Source organism: Acinonyx jubatus, chromosome D4, assembly GCF_027475565.1.
Source record: "Acinonyx jubatus isolate Ajub_Pintada_27869175 chromosome D4, VMU_Ajub_asm_v1.0, whole genome shotgun sequence".
NCBI classification, from domain to species: Eukaryota; Metazoa; Chordata; class Mammalia; order Carnivora; family Felidae; genus Acinonyx; species Acinonyx jubatus.
Genome location: NC_069391.1, coordinates 52,789,286 through 52,810,963, shown reverse-complemented (window position 1 = coordinate 52,810,963; position 21,678 = coordinate 52,789,286). Strand labels below are relative to the sequence as shown.

General features: G+C 36.3%; 1 protein-coding gene across 13 annotated transcripts in view; it reads left to right on the top strand.

Annotated features, from left to right (window-relative positions):
- Positions 1-21,678, top strand: part of CCDC171 (coiled-coil domain containing 171) — a 304,789-nt gene that overhangs the window by 142,380 nt on the left and 140,731 nt on the right. For all 13 annotated transcript variants that reach the window (XM_053205079.1, XM_053205080.1, XM_027047203.2 and 10 more), the window contains 3 exons: positions 225-341; positions 18,611-18,837; positions 19,553-19,735. In XM_053205079.1, the coding sequence (XP_053061054.1) occupies positions 225-341; positions 18,611-18,837; positions 19,553-19,735 (527 nt within the window). The remainder of the gene's footprint in view (positions 1-224; positions 342-18,610; positions 18,838-19,552; positions 19,736-21,678) is intronic.

Here is a 21,678-nt window from a genome sequence, read left to right as displayed (position 1 = left end):
AGAACTAAAGAAAAAATTCTTCTCTTTTTTTTTGACATCACTTAATTTATATATATAAATAAATTGTCAGTCAAATCTAACATTTCTTGTAGACTTTTCCACACTAGACAAAGTTCTGCCTACAAGTTTTGGTCTATTTCCTAAATAGCCAAACATTGCTATGAATTTTAAACATGGATTTTAAAAGTTTGTAACATCGCATAATGGATCTTCTTTTCTTGCAGGGCACCAAAAGGAGCAGTTACGTTGTTTGCAAGCACTTAGTTGGCTTACCAGTTCTGACCTTCTGGCTGCAATCATCACTTCTATGGCTGAGTTACAGGAAGTCATTAGTAAAACAGGTACAATTCCCTCTTTTAGGTCCTTGCAAATGTCTAGAAATGCTTTACAGTTCGAATTCTAATAAACCATCTAGGAAGAAAATACATTTGTTTTCATCTTTCTCCATTCAGGTACAGAGAGATTATTAAATCTCTATTTAATGATGGAGAGAATTAGTGTAAATTTTGGTGGGTAATTTTGTCTTAATTTATGGGGAAATTAAATGACATTTCTTGGTGAATGTATCCACCTTATTTTTTCCTTTTAGGATCTGACATTCCAAAGGAAATCTCATCATTAACTTTTTTTTTTTTAATGAATACTGGGAATGTTCTTGCAAATGTTTTAGTCTTCCTTCATTTCTATTTCTAGCTATACATTTTAGAAGTTTGAGGAATAACTGGACCAGTAGAAAACTTTTCTCATTGGTGATATGTTTTTATTTTTCCTAATTAATTTTCAATAGAGTTAATTTGAGTAGTCTGTTTCTACCAGGTGTGGAACCACCCATAATCAGTGATTTCCAAAGGTCTAAAAATCAGTTTACTGGGGCATCTGGGTGGCTCAGTCAGTTAAGTGTCTGAATTTGGCTCAGGTCATGATCTTGCTGTTCTGGAGTTTGAGCCCTGCATCAGGCTCTGTGCTGACAGCTCAGAGCTTGGAGACTGTTTCAGATTCTGTGTCTTCCTCTCTCTCTCTCTGCTGCTCCCCTGCTCATATTCTGTTTCTCTCTCTCAAAAATAAGTAAACATTATAAATAAATAAATAAATAAATAAATAAATAAATAATTCAGTTTATTTTTTAATGACTCAGATTGCAGGATATGTTTGTATGAAAAGTTCAATGGAAACTAATTTCATACACCTACCTACTGGTTAAGCTATGTCATTGGACTAATTATGCCCATTTCAGACACATTAATAGTAAAAATAATATAATGGATTTGATAATACTTGCCTGCCTTGTGGAATGTTGTAAGCATTAATGAAGTAATAATTTGGGATGTAGTTTAATTCTTTAGACAACTCTGCTATATACATATAGATCATTTCTTGTGATTTCTGATAACTAAATCTATGTTCTTATAGTGGGAAACTTATGATACAAAGATTAATTTTAGGTTGTGGCCCGTTGATGTTGGTAAGCAATATTCATCTCTAATATTTTGGCAAAACGTCAATGTACTGGGTTTGAAGTCTGAAATAAAAGTCTAAATAAAATGTATTTTAAGAATGTTGGCATTGTAACTTAAGAGGAAAATTAACATTCTTGAGAGAACTTAATAAAAGTTATTGGAGTTAGTTTGAAAAACAGATTATTTGTGTTCATCATATTCTTGTAGGTGTGTGAACACTTAACATAGATTGGTTTCTTAAGCTACAATCCTGTGTATATTACTTTATTTATTTATTTTTTCTTTTCACTGTGCTATATATCTTCAGGAGATGAAAGAAACATATATGACTTGGATCTGGACATCTAGAAAATATACATAATGATTATAGAACAAGATTGGCAATTCGTGAATAACTTTAGGCAGAAAGTAATCAAGATTGAATGAGGAAATACTGGCTTTAAATGTAAGAATCCAAGATAGGTACAGCGTCGTGGGGGCTTACTAGTATTGGGAAGGCCTCAGGGAGCCTTAACGGAAGGCCTTCGCTGGGCCTAGAAAGATAGATAAGTTACATAGGAGGGACAGCATCTAGATGGAGGGCAGAGCCTGAGCAGAAATGCAGAGGTGGGAGTAGGCACAGAATGGGAAGAGGGACATTGAGGAGATGGAATGGAAATCCTTGCCTAGCATATCTGGCTTATCCATGGTGATTACTAAAATGTATTTGCTGTTATAACTATATTGGAGAATCGTGGGAGAAAAGGTGGAACATTGGCATGCGATCAGATTATAGAGACTTTATAAAACTAGACAGTGATCTCCCTGAGCACATTTTCCAAAAGTGGACCCTTATAATATCTTAAAGTTAAGATATTGACACAATGATTATTTGAGACCCTAATAAAAATATGTGTAGGTAAGACTTATCAAGGAGAAGGTAGACCGAGAATGGTGTGTCTTTAAATGCTTGCCTCCCTCCAGGAACAGAGCTGCCTTGTTAGAATTTGGTTGTACCTCTCATGGTTTGAGAAAAGGGCAAGTTCAGGGAAACTCATCTTTAGGGAAGCCTTTAAATGTTGTTGGCTAAAGAACTCTAAGTAATTAGGGAAGAGTTAAGTGATAGTTGCTTAGAGGGGGAGAATAATTGATGTATTGAAATCCTGAAGAGCATAGGGAAGAATATGGTTGGACAGGTAAACAATTGAGTTGTTATTGGACTAGTACAAAAATGATCAGTGTGTTCCTTTTGCAGAGGCGACTTGACAAGCTGGGCTCATAGAATAATTCATTCAAAATATGATGACCAGTTAACGCATTACCTTTTCCAGGTAATGTGTTTTCATTTTCATGGGTATCCTAGTAGTAGAAATTTCCTGATACTTTAGCAGAAAGGATGGGAAAATATTTTCAGACACTTAAAGTACATGAGAGGTTATTAACAGATAATAGTGAGGGTAATAAATGTAAAGCTGTAACAGCTTACATAGTCATGTTGAGTTTATAATTGAAGTGTACGAATAACCTAAATATATGATAAGCATTAGCATATAGCAGAAAGAGCATTAGCTTTGTACCAGGCGGATTTGATTTTGTTTGCAGCTCTGTTAGTTATTAGTTGTGTGAAATTGGGCAAGTTACTTTGTTACTAGACCTCAGACTCTACCTAGAAATGGAGATAGTACTATCTTCCTGGTTTTTATGAGGATTTAATGAGATAACCCTTGTTGAACATTTTGTAACAGTACCTAGCATATAGTGGGCGCTAAAAAAACCTGTTTCCTTACAACCCATCTCATCATGAAAGTAGTGTATCACATTCCTGAATGTAGTACACACGTCTGCCTGTATGCATTTTTAGACAACTAATTATTTTCTATTGCTATGTGTTATTCCGATCTGTTTTATTCCTCTCTGCCTCTCTGCCTTTCTGTCTGCCCACCCTTCATTTCTTCTTCTTACCCTCCCTTCTTCCTTCCTACCACCTGCTCATCCATCTACTAACAGGCTCACAAATGATATAAATGTTACCATAAGCTACATACTGTTTTATATTTGCATTTAAAAAATTATTTTGAGAGGTGCCTGGGTGACTCAGTCGGTTACATGTCAGACTCTTGATTTCTGCTCAGGTCATGACCTCACGGTTTGCGAGTTCGAGCCCCACACTGGGCTCTGCACTGACAATGTGGAGCCTGCTTGGGATTCTCTCTCCCTCCGTCTCTGCCCCTCCCGCTCTCGCTCTCTCTCTCTCTGTCTCTCAAAATAAATAAAGGAACTTAAAAAATGATTTTGAAATAGTTTTAATCTTACAGAATAGTTGCAAATACACAATAGAGACTCTTTTTGCTGAATGATTTGAGAGCAAGTAGCTGACACGATGCCCATTACTTTCTCATATTTTAACATGTATTTCAGGCAAGACATTCCTCCTCATAACCAGAGGGCTGTGATCAACGTCAGGAAACTGTTCAGACCCCCTTTGACTTACCCTAGTTGTCCCAACCATGTCTTTTACAGCAAAAGGATCTGGTTTAGAATTATGTGTTGCATTAAGTGACGTTTCTTTAATCTCCCTCAGCGTGGAAAAGTTCCTCAGTCTTTCCTTGACCATCATATTCTTGAAGATTACAGACTGATTTTTGTAAAATACCCTTCAGTTTTGATCTGTTTGATGTTTCCTCATGATTAGATTCAGTTCATGCAATTTTGGCAAGAAAATCACAGAAATGATGCCGTGTTTCACTTATGGCATGCTATAATAGCTTTAGCTTAAAAGAAGTCATGCTTTTGAAGGATTTTCTCCATTTCTATTAATATTCTTCTAGGGAATGATTATATACATGTATATATGTGTTTATTATATATTATATAAATGTTCATATATATACATATATACATATATATACACACACACACACATATATATATATATGTTTACTTATATTTGAGAGAGAGAGAGAGGGAGAGAGAGAGAGAGGCAGAGCACAAGCAGAGGAGTGGCAGTGAGAGAGAGAGGGAGACACAGAATCTGAAGCAGGCTCCAGGCTCTGAGCTGTCAGCAGAGAGCCCAATGCAGGGCTTGAACTCACAGACCATGAGATCATGACCTGAGCCACCCAGGTGTCCCTGGGGAATGATTTTTAATGTTTGGGTAATATTTATCAGTTCAGCATTTCATAATTTGTTTAACCAATTCATAATAGGATCTTTTCATCGCAGGACAGTTATCAGGAATATGAGTTCAGCTTTGATTTGTAATTGATTCATTGTCTCTTGGATCACTTAATATTATGAGTAGTATCTTCATTCTTTCAACCAAGTGGGATATTGAGATGGCAAAATCTTGGTAAAGTTTATTAAGGAAATAATCTGAAAATCCTGAAATGAAAAAAGTTATTTCTTAGAGCCATATTTTTTCTTTTCTGTTCCTTCCTTCTTTCATTTTCTTATTTTGAAGAACTTGCTGAAAATTTAAATCATTTTACATGTCAAGACTACATATTGATGGCATCAGTCACTTTTTTTTTAAGCCTCAGGAAAACGGGTGCTGCGTGTCAATATCAAGTAGTAGTTTTTAAATATATTTAATAGTAACTGCGTCACTTCTTGTATTATCTTTGTTCCAAGGTAAAAAAAAAGTATATTATTCTTTTTAAAAATACTCTTTTTAGGTACCTATCTTTTTAGAGTAAGTTCTGAATTATACACATACTGTTAATTATATAGGAGAGAAAAATTTTACCGAAGAGGGAAAATTAAACACTTAGGGTACATAGTAGAGTATGAATTAAGAACTTGGGCTCTAGATTCGAATCTGGGTCCCATTGCTTAACTTTGTGTGTGACATTGGGAAAGGTACTCGATCCCTTTCGGCCTCACCGTCTTCTCCTCTTCCCCTGTGGAATTGGGCTAAGAAGAGTTCCTCAGTTATAGAGTTATTAGGTGTGAATGTAACCTTCTCAGCCAAATCTCTTGTATATGTAATTGCCAACCAAATGTTTATTGTTTTACCTGTCTTTTTGTGTTCTGATATCTCACACGAACTGGTATATCACTTTATGCCTCTCATGAAATGGGAAGTTCAAGAGCGACAAGCTTGAATTCACTGCTCAGAAAGTGCTAAGGGTGGCTGCTCCTGCTACCTTCTTAACTTTGAGGATGTATTTACAGGCAGTGGGCAGAGACCCCAGTTTCTAGTTTGCCTCTGTAAATACTGGACAGGTGGCAACCTTCTTGCTTTCATTAAAGTGTTTGCCCACTTGAGATAAATTACCTCTTCCAGGTATCCAAATGGTATGCCTGCAAGAGATCATTTACCTCAAACAGGGGAGAACGTTACTTCCACTGAAGAGCTGGGATATCAATCATTATGTGAATGGACTGAAGAACTCTTTAGATAGCTGAACATTTCGTATGTCTGGTATAGCCTGAATTTCTTTAGAAGCAAGTGCGCTGATTTGCATGGAATAATCTCTGAATAAATAGTAGATGGATATGAATAGTAAGTTCATACATTCTGTTACATATTTCCTCCATAGTTGAATCATAATTATCCAGAAGATAGACGACCCCAGTATACATGCCCCTGCTATGACTACTCAGAAGTTTCTTTCATTGTTACTTTGAGTTAACTTTGTTTTGTAGAGGTCATAACAACTCTTTCAGGCAAAACTTAGAAATCTGGGTTGTATTTGGCATAACACTGAGGTTTCACATGTGGGAAGTTCAAAGCAAAATGAAGATATTTCTGTTAATAAGTAGTTATTTTATATATATTTTAAAACTAGTGTTTTATTGATTCCTAAAAAATAATAAAAAGAGCATTCTTACTTCAAGTGTGGTCTGTGGACCAACAACATCAGCATTAACGAGGAATATGTTAGAAATGCCTAATCTCAGAACAACAACAAAAAAAGAAATGCATTATCTCAGACTCTACTCCAGAACTATTCAATCAGAATCTACATTTTAATAAGGTCCTCAGATGACTTACATGCACAGTAAAGTTTGAGAAGAAGCAACTTGGAGGGCTTTGTTATTTATACAACTTCAACTTATATCTGAAATTCGAACAAGTACATGTAGAGACTTTTGTATGTATCATTTTTGATACTTCAGTTACAAGTGTCTATTTTGGGGATCCACATTTGATTTATTGAATTTTCTTCTAATTTTTTGATTTTCTTTATTATTATTACCTTAACATGTTCCCATATTTTTTCAAACATTTTATTATCAAAAATTTCAGGTGCACAGGAAAGATGAAATAATTTTACAGTGGACACATACTTTGTTTTTCAAATTAAAATTTTACTTGCCTATCATAATTTTTAAGAACAATTTTTGAATGGGTAATTTCTCATTGAGAATGCCGATGACTATGTAAAATTCCAGTGTCACAACTTCCATAGCGTGTATTTGTTAATAATGTTAAAATAGTATACAAAACCAAAATTATTTTAAGAAATATAGGTGAGCCTTCAGCATATTTTGCAATGTATAGGTACTTTGCAGGAAAATTCTAAGAGCCTGAAGCCTTTTCTTAGAAGTGTGGGTTGTGAATCCAGATGCTATCCAACAAAGCAGCATAATTAGTTTTTCAGATATTTGTAAAAGAATGGAGGAAAAAATTTCCTCTCAAATCTATAGTAAAATACTAGATATGCATTTAGAAATGTTATTTTACCACCACCTTGTTCTAGAAGAAAATTATGGCCATTTAAAGGTACCTGTAAAATATGACTGTATGATAATCATTAAAACTTGAATAAGAGAAAGTGGAAGCAAATTTGAACCAGGAATGGTGTTGAAAAAGCCAGTTATGATGGCCTGCATAGTTGTGTTCAAATTCAGGTCTCAGGATTCAATTGTCAATGATGTCATTAAAGAAAAACCAGAAATTTAGAAGAAATAAAAATGTCCTTGGACTAAGAATAGATAGGAATTTGTCCTGTAGCTCTTAACCAAAAGGGACATTGTGATAGAGTGACTAACATTCTCAATAATATCAGACATAGAATTCTCTGTCTCTTCTTTTTAAGTCAGATTTATTGGGATATGATTTATGTATAATAAAGTTTAATCATTTAGCTGTAAAATTGAATAGATTAAAAAAATGTATATGCTAGAATGTATACTAGAAAATATATAGAACATTTTCTTTACCTTTTTTGAAGTCACCCCTACATACTCCTAGCTCAAGGTAGCCACTAGTCTTTTTGCTGTCACTGTAATTTTGTCTTTTCAAGCATTTCATAAAAATGGAGTCATACAATGCAAAGGTGTCCAGCTAAATTGCACTGGCAGAGGGAACAGTCCCCACATTGTTCTTACTTCAGACCCCACCTACAAATTTAAGAGTTCCTGGGGCCACTTTCACTTCACGCCAGCTGATTATGAGTTAAGGAGCTCCTATGAATTCTCTCAGGTTCCATAATTTGCTAGAAACTCCTAGAACTCAAGAAAGTGCTGTATTTAGGATTACATTTTTATTATAGCCAACAGAAACAATTTAGACCCAAAGGAAGGGATGCATAGGGTAAAGTCTAGGATTCCAGGCATCAAGCTTCCATTGTCCTTGGGACAAGATAGCCTCCTGCTATTGATTTATGATAGTACATATGGAGTATTACCAACCTGGGAAGCTCACTGGAACTTCAATGTCCAGAATCCTATTGAGGCTTCAGTATATGAACATGATTATTTGGATTGTTGGCTGTGTTGCTGAACTCAGTCTCCAGCTCCCTTCCCCTTTGTGGAGGTTGAGCTGATGTTACCTTGGCTCAAAGCCCCAACCTCTAATCACATTGTTGGTCTTTCTGACATGGCCAGTCCTTACCTTTAGTCATGTTGTTAGCATAAAGTATGAGATGCCCACCATGAGTCAGCCCATTAATATGAGCTATGAAGTGTGGTCCTGTGGGCCCACCTTGAATAACAAAGACATTCTACTCACAGCAGAAATTCTGAGGTTTTGGAGGCTACCTCCCTGTCATGCTTAAACTCTGTATATCTAGCTTTCTGTGGGTATCCTAAAAACACCTCACACTCAGCATGTTCCAAAATTTAATCGTCTTCTTTGTCCCTAAACCCCCTTCTAAATTTTCTGTCTTTGTAATAGGTATGGACATCCACCAAGTAGTCGTTAAAATAGAAACTGGGAGTCGGGGAGCCTGGGTGGCTCAGTCAGTTAAGTGTCTGTTTGTGCTTAGGTCATGATCTCACAGTTTTGTGAGTTTGAGCTCCATGTCAGGCTCTGCGCTGATGGTGTGGAGCCTGCTTGGGGTTCTCTCTCTCTCCATCTCTGCCCCTCCTCTGCTCATACTGTCTCTGTCTCTCTCTCTCAAAATAAATGAACTGAAAAAAAAAAAAAAGAAACCTGGGAGTCTCCCTAACTTACTCTTATTCTTACTCTTATGCTCTATATTTTACATATTTTATTAGTCCACTTTTTATTCTAGCCTCATCACTATTGCTTTAGCTCCATATTTTTTGCAGGTGTTCCCCCCTTAGTTTAAAAAAATTTTTTTTAACGTTTTTATTAATTTATTTTTGAGACAGAGAAAGACAGAGCATGAGCAGGGGAGGGACAGAGAAAGAGGGAGACACAGAATCTGAAGCAGGCTCCAGGCTCTGAGCTGACAGCACAGAGCCTGACGCAGGGCTCAAACTCACGGAGTGTGAGATCAGGACCTGAGCTGAAGTAGGTCGTTCAACCGACTGAGCCATCCAGGCGCCCCACAGGTGTTCCCCTTTTAACCTACTAATGGGTGTCCATTCTTAGATACACTGCCATTCTATCTATCTATCTATCTATCTATCTATCTATCTATCATCTATCTCATATTTAGCAAAGAAATAATTTGGAGGAGGGTTGTAGAAGTAACAAGGAAGTAGCAAGTAGCACGAGTGTATTGTAAACATTTATAAAGCCTTGAAGAGTATGAGGAAATAAATATAAATTTCTTGTAATCTCTAAGAATATGATCAATATTGATGTGTACATCTTTCAAGTTGTTTTGTATGTATTTCAATGTGACTGGATCATTTTGTAGTCATTTTTCATTGTTACTTTTTTCTTATTTTTAATGGCTGTCATACTAATGTCATCTCTTTTGCTGTTGTAAGGGTTAAATGAGTTAATGCATGTAAACAGTGCTTGATCTATTGCATATCTTTGGCCTCAGTATCAGCAACAGCATTATTCCTCATTTCTTATTGTATGAATTAACTCTTTGGCAAGGTATACAAGACCCTTCTTGAACTGATTCTCATCTATTTGTATAGCTTCACCTCCCAGTACTCTCATTAATAAACCTGCAATTTAGCTGAACAGAATTGCTTGTTGTTCCCCAGATGTGAGATGCTCTCTGTCTCCAAATATATGGAAAAAACTATTTTTGCTGCTAAACCTTAGGAGAAGCTTACTACATGGATTATCATATTGGAAATATTGAATAACATCACAGTTTCTATCTCTAAAAGCTACTTTGTAGAAGATGCAGAAGTTTTTTTCTTGTCAGTGTTACTTATATTCATCTTCAGTGAAAACTGAGGGCATAGTGTTATATTACAGTTCCCTATGCAGCTTTCTTATTATTTACGTTGACACAGAGGCAGACGCTAAAGGATATAGATTTATAATTGGGTGACATATTCCTTAGATAAGAGGTCTTTTAACCTTGGGCTCACAGAACCCTTCTCAAAAGGGTCCATGGTCAGAATTTGGGAGCAGGGATAGGGGTGCGTCAGTGGATTTGGATGGAAAAAATTGCATCTTGTTTCACTAACCACTAACCGAACTTTGACATTTCCTTCAATTATGAGTGGTGATGACAGACTATGCTAATATTAGCTGTACAGTGACTTTGTTACTGATAGAAATCACTGATGTTTTCCCATTGTAATACAGTTGTTGCAGCTATCTCCAGATACAGCCTGTGCTCATCTTTGCTAACCAGTAATCATGAGACCTGTCACATACGTGACATGTAATTGTGGTCTTCTGTGTACACATGGATGCTGGTGCAAGTTTTCTGGATAAGTGTCAGAACAGCTTTGCACCTAATAGTTGCTCATCCATTCAAGTGAGCTTCTATGTTCTTCATGTTTATATTTTTTCTAGTATTCCCCAAATACAAAATTCTCTGTTATTTCTTTGAAAGAGCAATCTGCAAACACCTGGAAACACTTCAGAACTCTTTCAAAGGAGTTCCTGACACTACTGATGAATTTTCTGAAAAAGAAATAATGAAATTGATTCCATATACAAGCGTATCAAAAACAATAATATGTTTAGGAATAAATTTAACCGAGGAACAAATTGGTGCAACCACTCTGGAAAACAGTGTGGAGGTTCCTCAAAAAATTAAAAATAGACCTACCCTATGACCCAGCAATAGCACTGCTAGGAATTTACCCAAGGGATACAGGAGTACTGATGCATAGGGGCACTTGTACCCCAATGTTTATAGCAGCACTCTCAACAATAGCCAAATTATGGAAAGAGCCTAAATGTCCATCAACTGATGAATGGATAAAGAAATTGTGGTTTATGTACACAGTGGAGTACTACGTGGCAATGAGAAAGAATGAAATAGGGCCCTTTGTAGCAACATGGATGGAACTGGAGAGTGTTATGCTAAGTGAAATAAGCCATACAGAGAAAGACCGATACCATATGTTTTCACTCTTATGTGGATCCTGAGAAACTTAACAGAAACCCATGGGGGAGGGGAAGAAAAAAAAAAGAGGTTAGAGTGGAAGAGAGCCAAAGCATAAGAGACTGTTAAAAACTGAGAACAAACTGAGGGTTGATGGGGGGTGGGAGGGAGGGGAGGGTGGGTGATGGGTATTGAGGAGGGCATGTTTTGGGATGAGCACTGGGTGTTGTATGGAAACCAATTTGACAATAAACTTCATAGATTGAAAAAAAAATACAAAAAAAAAAATTTAACCGAGGAAGGGAAGGTCTCTAATCTGAGAACTAGAAGTTATTGATGAAAGAAATCAAAGAAGACTCAAATAAATGGAAAGGTATCCTGTGCTCATGGGTTAGAAGAATTAATACTGGTGAAATATCCATACTACCAAAAACCATCTACAGATTCAATGTAATCCCTATCGAGATTCCAGTGGCTTTTTTTTTTTTTTAGTAGAAGTAGAAAAAGCCAAAATGTATAGCCACAAAAGACTCCAAAAAGGCAAAGAAATCTTAAGAAGAACAAAGCAGGAGGCGTCATGACTTCCTGATTTCAAGTTATACTATAAAGCTATAGTAATCAAAATGTATGGTACTGACATAAAACTGGACAAATAGACCAATAGAACAGAATCTAGAGCCAAAAGCATAAACTGAAAACCCAAGCACATACGGTCAACTGATATCTGACAAGGGAGCCAAGAATACTCAACAGAGGGAAGATAGTGTCTTCAATAATGGTGCTGGGATAATTGGATATTCACATGTAAAAGAATGAAACTGGACCACACACACAAATATTAACTTGAAATGGATTAACAAATTAATATATAAGACCTGAAACTATGAAACTTCTAGAAGAAAACAAGGCTCATTGACATAGGTCTTGATCCAGATTCTCTGGATCTGACACTAAAGCACAAGCAACAAAATAAAAAATTAACAAGTGGAACTACATTCAACTAAAAAGCTTCTGTACAGCAAAAGAAACTGTCAACAAAGTGAAAAGACAAACTACAGAGTGGGAAAATATTTGCAAACCGTATGTCTTATAAGGGGTTAATATATAAAATATATAAAGAATGGATATAATTCAATCCAAAAAACCCCAATAACCCAATTAAAGAAATGGGCAAAGGACCCAAATAGATATTTTCCCAAAGAAGATATACCAAAGGCCAACAGGTACATGAAAAGATGCTCAACATCAATAGTCATGCAGGGAAATGCAAGTCAAAACCACAATGAGATGTCATTTTATGCCTGTTAAAATGACTATCATCAAAAAGACAAGAGATAACAGGGGCGCCTGGCTGGCTAAGTTAGAAGAGCATGTGACTCTTGATCTCAGGGTTGTGAGTTCAAGCCCTATGTTGGGTGTAGAGGTTACTTAAATATATCTCGGGGTTGTGAGTTCAAGCCCCATGTTGGGTGTACAGATTTACTTAAATATATATATGGAGAGAGAGAGAGAGAGAGACAAGAGATAACAAATACTGGTGTGGAGGTGGAGAAAACTGAATCCTTGTGCACTGTTGGTGTGATTGTAAATTGATATAGCCGCTATGAAAAACAATATAGTGGATCTTCAAAAAACTAAAAATAGAGCAACCATATGATCCAGCAATTTTGCTTCTTCTTTTTTTTTAAGGATTATTTATTTATCTTGAGAGAGAGAAAGAGTGAGCAGAGGAGGGGCAGAGAGAGAATCCCAAGCAGGATCCATGCTGCCAACACGGGGCCTGACAATGGGGCTTGAACCCATGAACCATGAGCTCATGACCTAAGCCGAAACCAAGAGTTGGACGCTCAGCCGACTGAGCCACATAGGTGCCCCCAGTAATTTCGCTTCTGGGAATATATCCAAAGGAAATGAAAACACTAACTTGACAAGATATCTGCTCCCCACCTGCCAGTTCATAGTGTTATTTACAACAGCCAATATATATAAACAGCTAAGTGTCCATTGACAGATGAGTGGATAAAGAAATTATGGTATATATACAATATTGTTTAGCCATAAAAAATGAGGAAATCTTACCATTTTCAGCAATGTGGATGGACCTTGAAAGTGTTATGCTAAAGGAAATAGGTCAGAAAAAAAAAAAAGGAAATAGGTCAGAGAAAGGCAAATACTGTGCAATCTGTCTTATGTCTGAATACCCCCTCACCAAAACCAAAAACCAAATTCAAAGACAAAGAAATAAGACTCGTGGTTACCAGAGCTGGAAGGTAGGATGAGGGGGAATCAGAGGAAGTGGTTAAAGGTACAAATTTACATTTATAAGATAAATAAGCCCTGGGGATGTTGTGTATAGCATGGTGATTACAGTTAACATTACTGTGTGGGGTATAGGAAAGGTGTTAAGAGAGTAAATCCCAGGAGTTCCCATTCTTACAAGGAGAACATTTTTGTTTTTTCTTCTCTCTTTCCTTTTTATTGTATCTATACAAGATGATGGATGTTAGCTGAACCTATTGTGGTAATTGTTTCACAGTATATGTAAATCAGACCATCATGTTCTACACCTTAAACTTATACAGTGATGTATGTTAATCATTTCTCAATAAAACTGGGGGGAAAACTCCTAAAACAAAGTACTTAAGTTCCTTCTATCTTCATAGCTTCAGTTTCTTTTCATTCATTTAATAAGTATTTATTGAGCATCTATTATATGCCAGTCACTTTTTATTTATTTATTTATTTTTACTGTTTATTTATTTTTGAGAGAGAGAGAGAGCACGAGCAGAGGAGGGGCAGAGAGAGAGGGGAACGCAGAATCTGAAACAGGCTCCAGGCTCTGAGCTGTCAGCACGGAGCCCAATGCGAGGCTGGAACTCACCAACTGTGAGATCATGACCTGAGCCGAAGTCGGATGCTTAACCAACTGAGCTACCCAGGTGCCCCGTATGCCGGCCACTTCTTTAAAAAATGAGGCATAATTGACATACAATACTATATTAATTTCAGGTGTATAACAATGATTCAACATTAATATTTATTGCTAAATAATCACTATAGCAGGTCTAGTTAACATTTTTTTTTTAAATTAAAGTTTATTCATGTATTTTGAGAGAGACAAGGAATATGAGCAGGGAAGGGGCAGAGAGAAGAGGGAGAGAGAGGATCCGAGCACTCTCTGCACTGTCAGTGTGGAGCCTGACGTGGGGCTCTATCTCACCACCATGAGATCATGACCTGAGCTGAAAGCAAGAGTCAGATGGCTGACTGACTGAGCCACTCAGGTGCCCCTAGATAACATTGGTTAACCATACCTAGTCACAAATTCTTTTTTTTTTTTCCTGTGAGAAGAACTATGAGAGGATATACTCTCAGCAACTTTCAAATACGTAGCATCAGATTTGAGCTATGGATTCACAATCCTTTTTCTTTAAGATCTAAATTGTATTGAATATATTGAGTAAGCCAAAGATGAACTCCCTGACTTTCGGATAAAAAACTTGTCACACTATGTCTAGAAATACTGGAATTTAAATAAAATTTTGAAAAAAAAAGAAAGCTTTGGAGACTTCTGGTGCTTTTTTTTTTCTTTCCTAGTTTTAATTTAAATTCTAGTTAGTTAACATACAGTGTAATATTAGTTTCAGGTGTAGAATTTAGTGATTCAACAGTTCCATACAACAGCCGGTGCTCATCACAAGTGCCCCCTGAATACCCATCACTCATCATCCATCTAGCCCATTCCCCTGCCCAACTCCCCTTCAGTAATCATCAGTTTGTTCTTTTTTTTTAAGTTTATTTCTTTATTTTTTTTTTTTTTTGAGAGAGAGACAGAGAAAGACAGCAAGAGCAGGGGAAGGGCAGAGAGAGAGAGAGAGAGAGAGAGAGAGAGAGAGAGAGAATCCCAAGCAGGCTCTGCACTTTTAGTGTGGAGCCTGATGTGGGGCTCGAACTCTGAGATCAAGACCTGAACCAAAATCAAGAGCTGGATGCTCTCTACCTAGTAAGCCACCCAGGCACCCCCACTGGTTTGTTCTTTATAGTTAAGAGTCTGTTTCTTGGTTTGCTTCTCTCTCTCTCTCTCTCTCTCTCTCTCTCTTTTCTTCTCCCTAGAGAATTCTGGCAGTTTTTGTTGTTGTTCTTGTTTGTTTTTGTTTTGTTTTGTTTTGAGAGTAGCCTACCTATATATATGTATATTTTAAAAAATGTTTTAATGTTTATTTTAGAGAGAGAGACACACACACAGGTGGGGAAGGGCAGAGAGAGAGACAGAATCTGAAGCAGGCTCCAAGCTCTGAGCTGTCATCCCAGAGCTCCATGTGGGGCTTGAACCCACAAACTGTGAGATCATGATCTGAGCCAAAGTTGGGCGCTTAACTGACTGAGCCACCCATGTGCCCCAAGCCTACCTATATTTGTAAAGTGAACTGTGAGTGATTTAATTACCTTTGCAGCAGTATATATTTGTGAGTTGGGATTTTCATTGTTTTTAAGTACAAAACAATTTTGATGTTCAATATGGCATATATGGTGCCTTCTCGAGATCACCTTGTAGTTCAATGTTCTTAGTTTGGCTAAGCAAAAAACTTTCACTGGGCTATATCTTCTAAAAAAATTAACTTTAGTCTGTATTTTAAATGTACTGTCTTGCATTGAATACATTAATAATCAGACTTAAAATAGGTTGATAACTGGGGCACCTGGGTGGCTCAGCCAGTTAAGTCAAGCTCTTGGCTTTGGCTCAGGTTATGATCTCACGTTTTGTGAGTTTGAGCCCCACTTCGAGCTCTGTGCTGGCAGTGAGGAGTCTGCTTGGAATTCTCTCTCTCACCCTCTGTCTCTGCTCCTCCCTTGCTCATGTGCTCAGTCTCTCTCTCTCAAACAAATAAATAAATAAACTTAAAAAAAAGCACAATTCTTTATGAATTTGTTTTAATTTTTTTAACGTTTATTCATTTTTGAGACACAGAGAGACAGGGTGTGAGTGGGGGAGGGGCAGAGAGAGGGAGACACATAATCCGAAGCAGGCTCCAGGCTCTGAGCTGTCAGTGCAGAGCCCGATGCGGGGCCTGAACCCACGGGATCATGACCTGAGAGGCAGTCAGATGCTCAACCTGAGCCACCCAGGCACCCCATTTATGAATTTGTTTTAAAGATTTTAAGTGTAGATATTGCCTTTGCTATTGTAAAAAGTCTAATAGAGTCTTCTTCTTTCTCAAAAGACACATGCTATAAAAGAGAGGGGAAGTGATTAATAAATGTATTTTACATAAACAAGAATTTGTTAAATGTAACAAACATTTAAACAGTTTAGACAAGTTTAGACATGAGAAATTTTAGTGACCTTATTTTTGTCTCTTATTTCTGTATCATTATACAAATAACTACAACTATGTCACTAGAGGATTTTTTTGTTTCTTCATTTATTTAGTGTTGAATTAATTGTACTGTATACTGTATAATGTGAAGTATGTTATAAAAACACACTTCTTACTCATCAAAGTATAAATTATTTAGTGAGTGTTCTTTCTGTAATTCCTTGAGAGAAGTGAGGAACTAGAGTGTATGCCTCTTTCCCACTTCTTAAAAATTCAGAAGAATGCCTTGGAGAATTATATTGTCACTTAAGTTTACCTCTCAGAGTGGTTAGTATCTACACAAACACATTTCTATGATATAGTAAAAAACCGCTCTTCATTAAAATTTAATTGTAGTTAGTTTTTGCTTTCAAAGGCTCTTTGTGAAAATTTTATTGCTTTGATATACCTGAAAATTTCCCAAAATGATGAACTTTTATCTTGTTTCTTTAAAAAGAATAACTTTTGGCATATCATTAAAGTTAATATTAATTAATTTTTCTTGGTATTATTGAATGCATTCTTGCATTCTGCATTGTCGCAACTGCTATGAAAGTAAAAAATATAATTAATCCAACAAACATACAAAATATCCATATATCCTAGACTGGCACAGTGCAAATACAGAGTTTACCGAGATAACAAAAGACAGACTGAAGTCCCTGCAAAGCCAGTTGAGAAACAGGGAGTACATATATTAGGCACTGGAATGATGTTTTATATTGAATGTTATAGGTAAAATAAATTTTATTCATTCAACAGCGACCTATTAAATAATAGTTTAGCAATTCTTTTAAATATGTGTGCTGTATTATATGTTAATTGTTATATGAAGCTACTGAATTCTTTTTTATTCATGACTTATTTAAACAATTGATTGATAACAAAGGAACTGTGTATTTTAATAACACTTCATATGCCTCTGTCAGTGGGATTCTCAGGATGTTTATGAGAGGTATACAGAATTAAACTTATATCACCTTATGTTCTTAGAAGTCCGTGCATCGATAACTGATAAAAATAAATTATACAAGGAGGATATTATACTTTTATCCAATTTACAATTTTTATTTTATGTGTAACTTCTAGGCAACGTGGTTTCCAAAATCTGACTGCTGTATAATTTAAAAGTTTATCTTTCCTTTTGTCTACTGAGGAATAAAGGAATAAAACAAGCCTCACATTTTTGAACACAGGGCCTCTGTGATATTGTTCTTTCTGACTTAGAAAACCACTGATTGATTACCTTCTCAGCCAATGTTGCTATTCATTGTTGAACCATATGTACTCTTAGAATTATAAAGCATTTTTTCTATTGGATAAAACTGGCCAGATATACTTTTTGTGTATATTTAAATTAATTCCAACAGCAGAGACTCTGGAAATGTAGAAAGGCATACTACTGAATTTAAATAATCTCTCCATGCTTGTCATTTTACATGGATAGTATCATAAAACAAGTAACGACAGATTAAGACCTGCCTAGCAGAGGGAAAACTAAATTACATGACTTTTATTAAGGCATAAATAAACCTATTAACCATTATCTGGAATACCAATTAGTAGACAGTGCACTGACAATTTTATTTATCAACATTAAACACAATTATTAATTACAGACCTGATGAATCTAGCAGTAAGCAGGCCATGTTGGATATGCTGGGACCTTAAGTCCATTATGTGAGAGGGATGATTACCGAAATCCTGTGGGGAAATAAGTAATTGTCGTTGTAAAATTTTAATTGCCTTGGAATAAGGCAAATTATATTTTCTTGTCCGAGCATATAAATAGTTTGACATTAAGGTAACAAGCGTCAGTAGTTGTAAATAGAAAATGAATTTATGTTAGGTTTTAAAACAAAGAAAAGAGTGATGATGAATTTTTAGTGTCATAGTGGTTTAGTGTAAATGATATAATGTAAATGAATGCAGATTTTCTTTAGCTGTATTGTTTAATAGGTAATCTATTTTCTGCATTCCTTTTTTCATAGTGAAAATTAATGTGGGAGGGGACTTTTTGAATGAATTACTACAGGTGAATGGGGATTGTATAACTGAGAAAATATTTTAATTGTGTGGTGATTGGCAGAGTTGTAAAATGAGCAAGAGACAGTTCACATTTTCATCGTGTCTTTTTTTTTTTTTTCCGAAGATCCAAATTCCAGAATTTGTGGACATTTACTCGTAGGTGCAGCCAAGAATTCTTTTGCAAAACTCATGGATAAAATTAGTCTGGCAATGGAGAGCATACCTTTGAATAGTAGCAAGAGTATTACATATGTAGAAAAAGATTCTCTGGTTCAGAGGCTGGCTCGTGGACTTCATAAAGTAAATACACTGGCCCTGAAGTATGGTCTACATGGTCATGTGCCCATTTTGGTATGTATGCAATTTCATTACATAGTGACTTTAGTACTTGTAAATTTAATTCTGAATCACACTTATTTGTAGTTTAAATTAGTTGTGCATGAATGTATCTAGATTTCCTTTGGATTTCATGTAATCTTTTTTTTTTTAATGTTTATTTGAGAGAGAGAGAGACAGAGAGAGAGCATGCATGAGCAGCAGGAAGGGCAGAGAGAGAGGAGAGAGAGAATCTGTGCTGTCAGCACAGAGCCTAACACGGGGCTTGATCCCACAAACCATGAGATCATGACCTGAGCCGAGATCAGGAGTCAGATGCTTAGCCGACTGAGCCACCAAGGCGCCCCAGACTTCATGTAGTCTTTTAATGTAATACTAATAGCACTTAAATGTCAAAGTGTCTTAAATATCAAAATACAAAAGTTCTGGCATGAGTTGTGGATTTACTGTTTTCTGTAAGTGGACTGCAACAGAATTCTATGAGACATAAACAGATGTCAGTTCCATTTTCTAGCCCTCTAGATTATTTATTTTCTTTCGTTGTTCATTTCATATAAACCAAATTATTGGTCACATAAAAAATAAAGCCTTCACCTCTAAGTTTCCGTTACAGCTAGTATTGTTTTCTGTATAATCTAAGATACATTTAAGTTGGTAAAAGGGCCATTGCCCCTGATTTATTAGTCAACCTGTAGTTACTGCTTGTAAAATTGCTCTTGATTAACAACAGAAAAGCACAGCATCATTACAGAAGCAGATATTTGGATTTACACAAAGACTGCACGCGGCAGAAGTGGAACGCCGTTCACTGCGTTTGGAGGTCACAGAATTCAAACGGAACGTGAATGAAATGAAAAAGGAGCTCGACAAAGCCCAGGGTCTCCAAATGCAATTAAATGAATTTAAGCAGTCGGTAAGTATGTGTGATTTAAAATACCATGGCTCTAGCGTGCTCTTCGCTGATACGTATGCACACACATATGATCTGTAGATCTACAGATTTCTTTTAGCTTTTTGTTGTTTGTTTTCTCAGATAATTCAGAAGACTTCCCTTCTAAAATTTCCAACAGTACTGCATTCTATATAGTCAAAGTTGCTGGGAGACTAGATCTTAAATATTCTCACCACAAAAAGAAGGGATAATCATGTCATATGATAGAGTTGTTAGCTAGTGCAATATTGGTCATCATACTGTAACATATAAGTGTATCAAGTTACACAGGTTGCACACCTTTACACAGTCTTATATCTCAGTTATACCTCAAAAAACAGGAGTTAATACCTGATGCTTAAGGGAATACTGATTCTGTGTCAGCAGAACTCACAGCCTGTTAAAATGTATACGGTGGCTGAAAGTGTAGAAAAGAGTAAGTTATAGTTAGGAGAGATTAACTGCTTTAGCAAACAAACCCCCAAATGTGTACTAAAAGATAATAAAATGCTTCTCCCAGTTGAAGAGTCTGGTGTTTGGAACAGGAGGTGGGATGTTCTCTCTTTTTCTTTTTATATTAAATATTTTGAGTACATTGGATTATTTCTTTTGAAATCAAATTGCTTTTCCAAAGAAATGTTCAATCTAACTTCCATCAAACTCACACATTATTTAAGAAAGCAGAAGATAGCTGAGCAATGGAAGGCTAGGTACCAAATAACATTAAATCAAGATCAAAATGTGTAAACATATGAAGCACAGTAACATGGAGATACACACATACTCTGCTGCCCAGGTTCGTTAGTCACACTGCTGTTTTTAATGTGGATATAGGAATATAGAGTTAAGACATTACCCTGTAACTTCAAAATTGTATTCAATTGATGACAACTAATATAAATATGAATACAAAATTTGTTTCCCAAATCTAGCAGCAAGCTACTTTTAGTACCCTCTTCTTTGGGGAATCTTTGCAAGTTCAACTTCAGTTTAAATGGCTAATTTGGAGGGGCACCTGGGTGGTTCAGTCGGTTAAGCGTCCGACTTCGGCTCAGGTCATGATCTCACAGTTCGTGAGTTCGAGCCCCGTGTCAGGCTCTGTGCTGACAGCTCAGAGCCTGAAGCCTGCTTCAGATTCTGTGTCTCCCCCTTCCCTGCTCCCACTTTGTCTTTCTGTCTCTCAAAAATGAATAAACGTTAAAAAAATTTTAAAAAAAGGCTAATTTGGAATGTGCAGTTTTAACATTTGTGGAAACAGAGGGGCAGATAGCAGTTTAGTTACTAATCCTATGATAATGTAAATTGCTAATGTTAATTATTATTTCAAATAGCTGTGCTTTCAAAGGGCAAAAAGTTCCTATAAATTAGGTCAAGTAATCGTGAATTACCCTTCTGATTGAAGATAAGTAATACTTCTCTTATGAGTGAATGTCTAAAGACACTGATTTTTGGGGTGCCTGGGTGGCTCAGTCGGTTAAGTGTCTGACTTCGGCTCAGGTCATGATCTTGCAGTTTGTGAGTTCGAGCCTCACTTCGGGCTCTGTGCTGACAGCTCAGAGCCTGGAGCCTGCTTCAGATTCTGTGTCTCCCTCTCTCTCTGCCCCTCCCCCTGCTTGTGCTCTGTCTCTGTCTCTCAAAAATGAATAAATGTAAAAAAAAAAAAATTAAAAAAAATAAAGACACCCATTTTTCCCTTACTTTCTTAGTTTTTTGTTCAGAGAAGATAAAATTTTAGAGCTGCCTCAACATTTTTTCTATTATAAAAGTAATACACGATAGCTATAAATAAAAATACAAAAAAGTTTAAAGAAGAAAGTTCAAATCACTGTAATTGCACTGCCCATAACCAATTACTACTGAATTGTGGATGAGTTTTGTTCCCCACATATTTTGGTGTGTTTTTTGTGTGAAGATGCAAGCTTTTA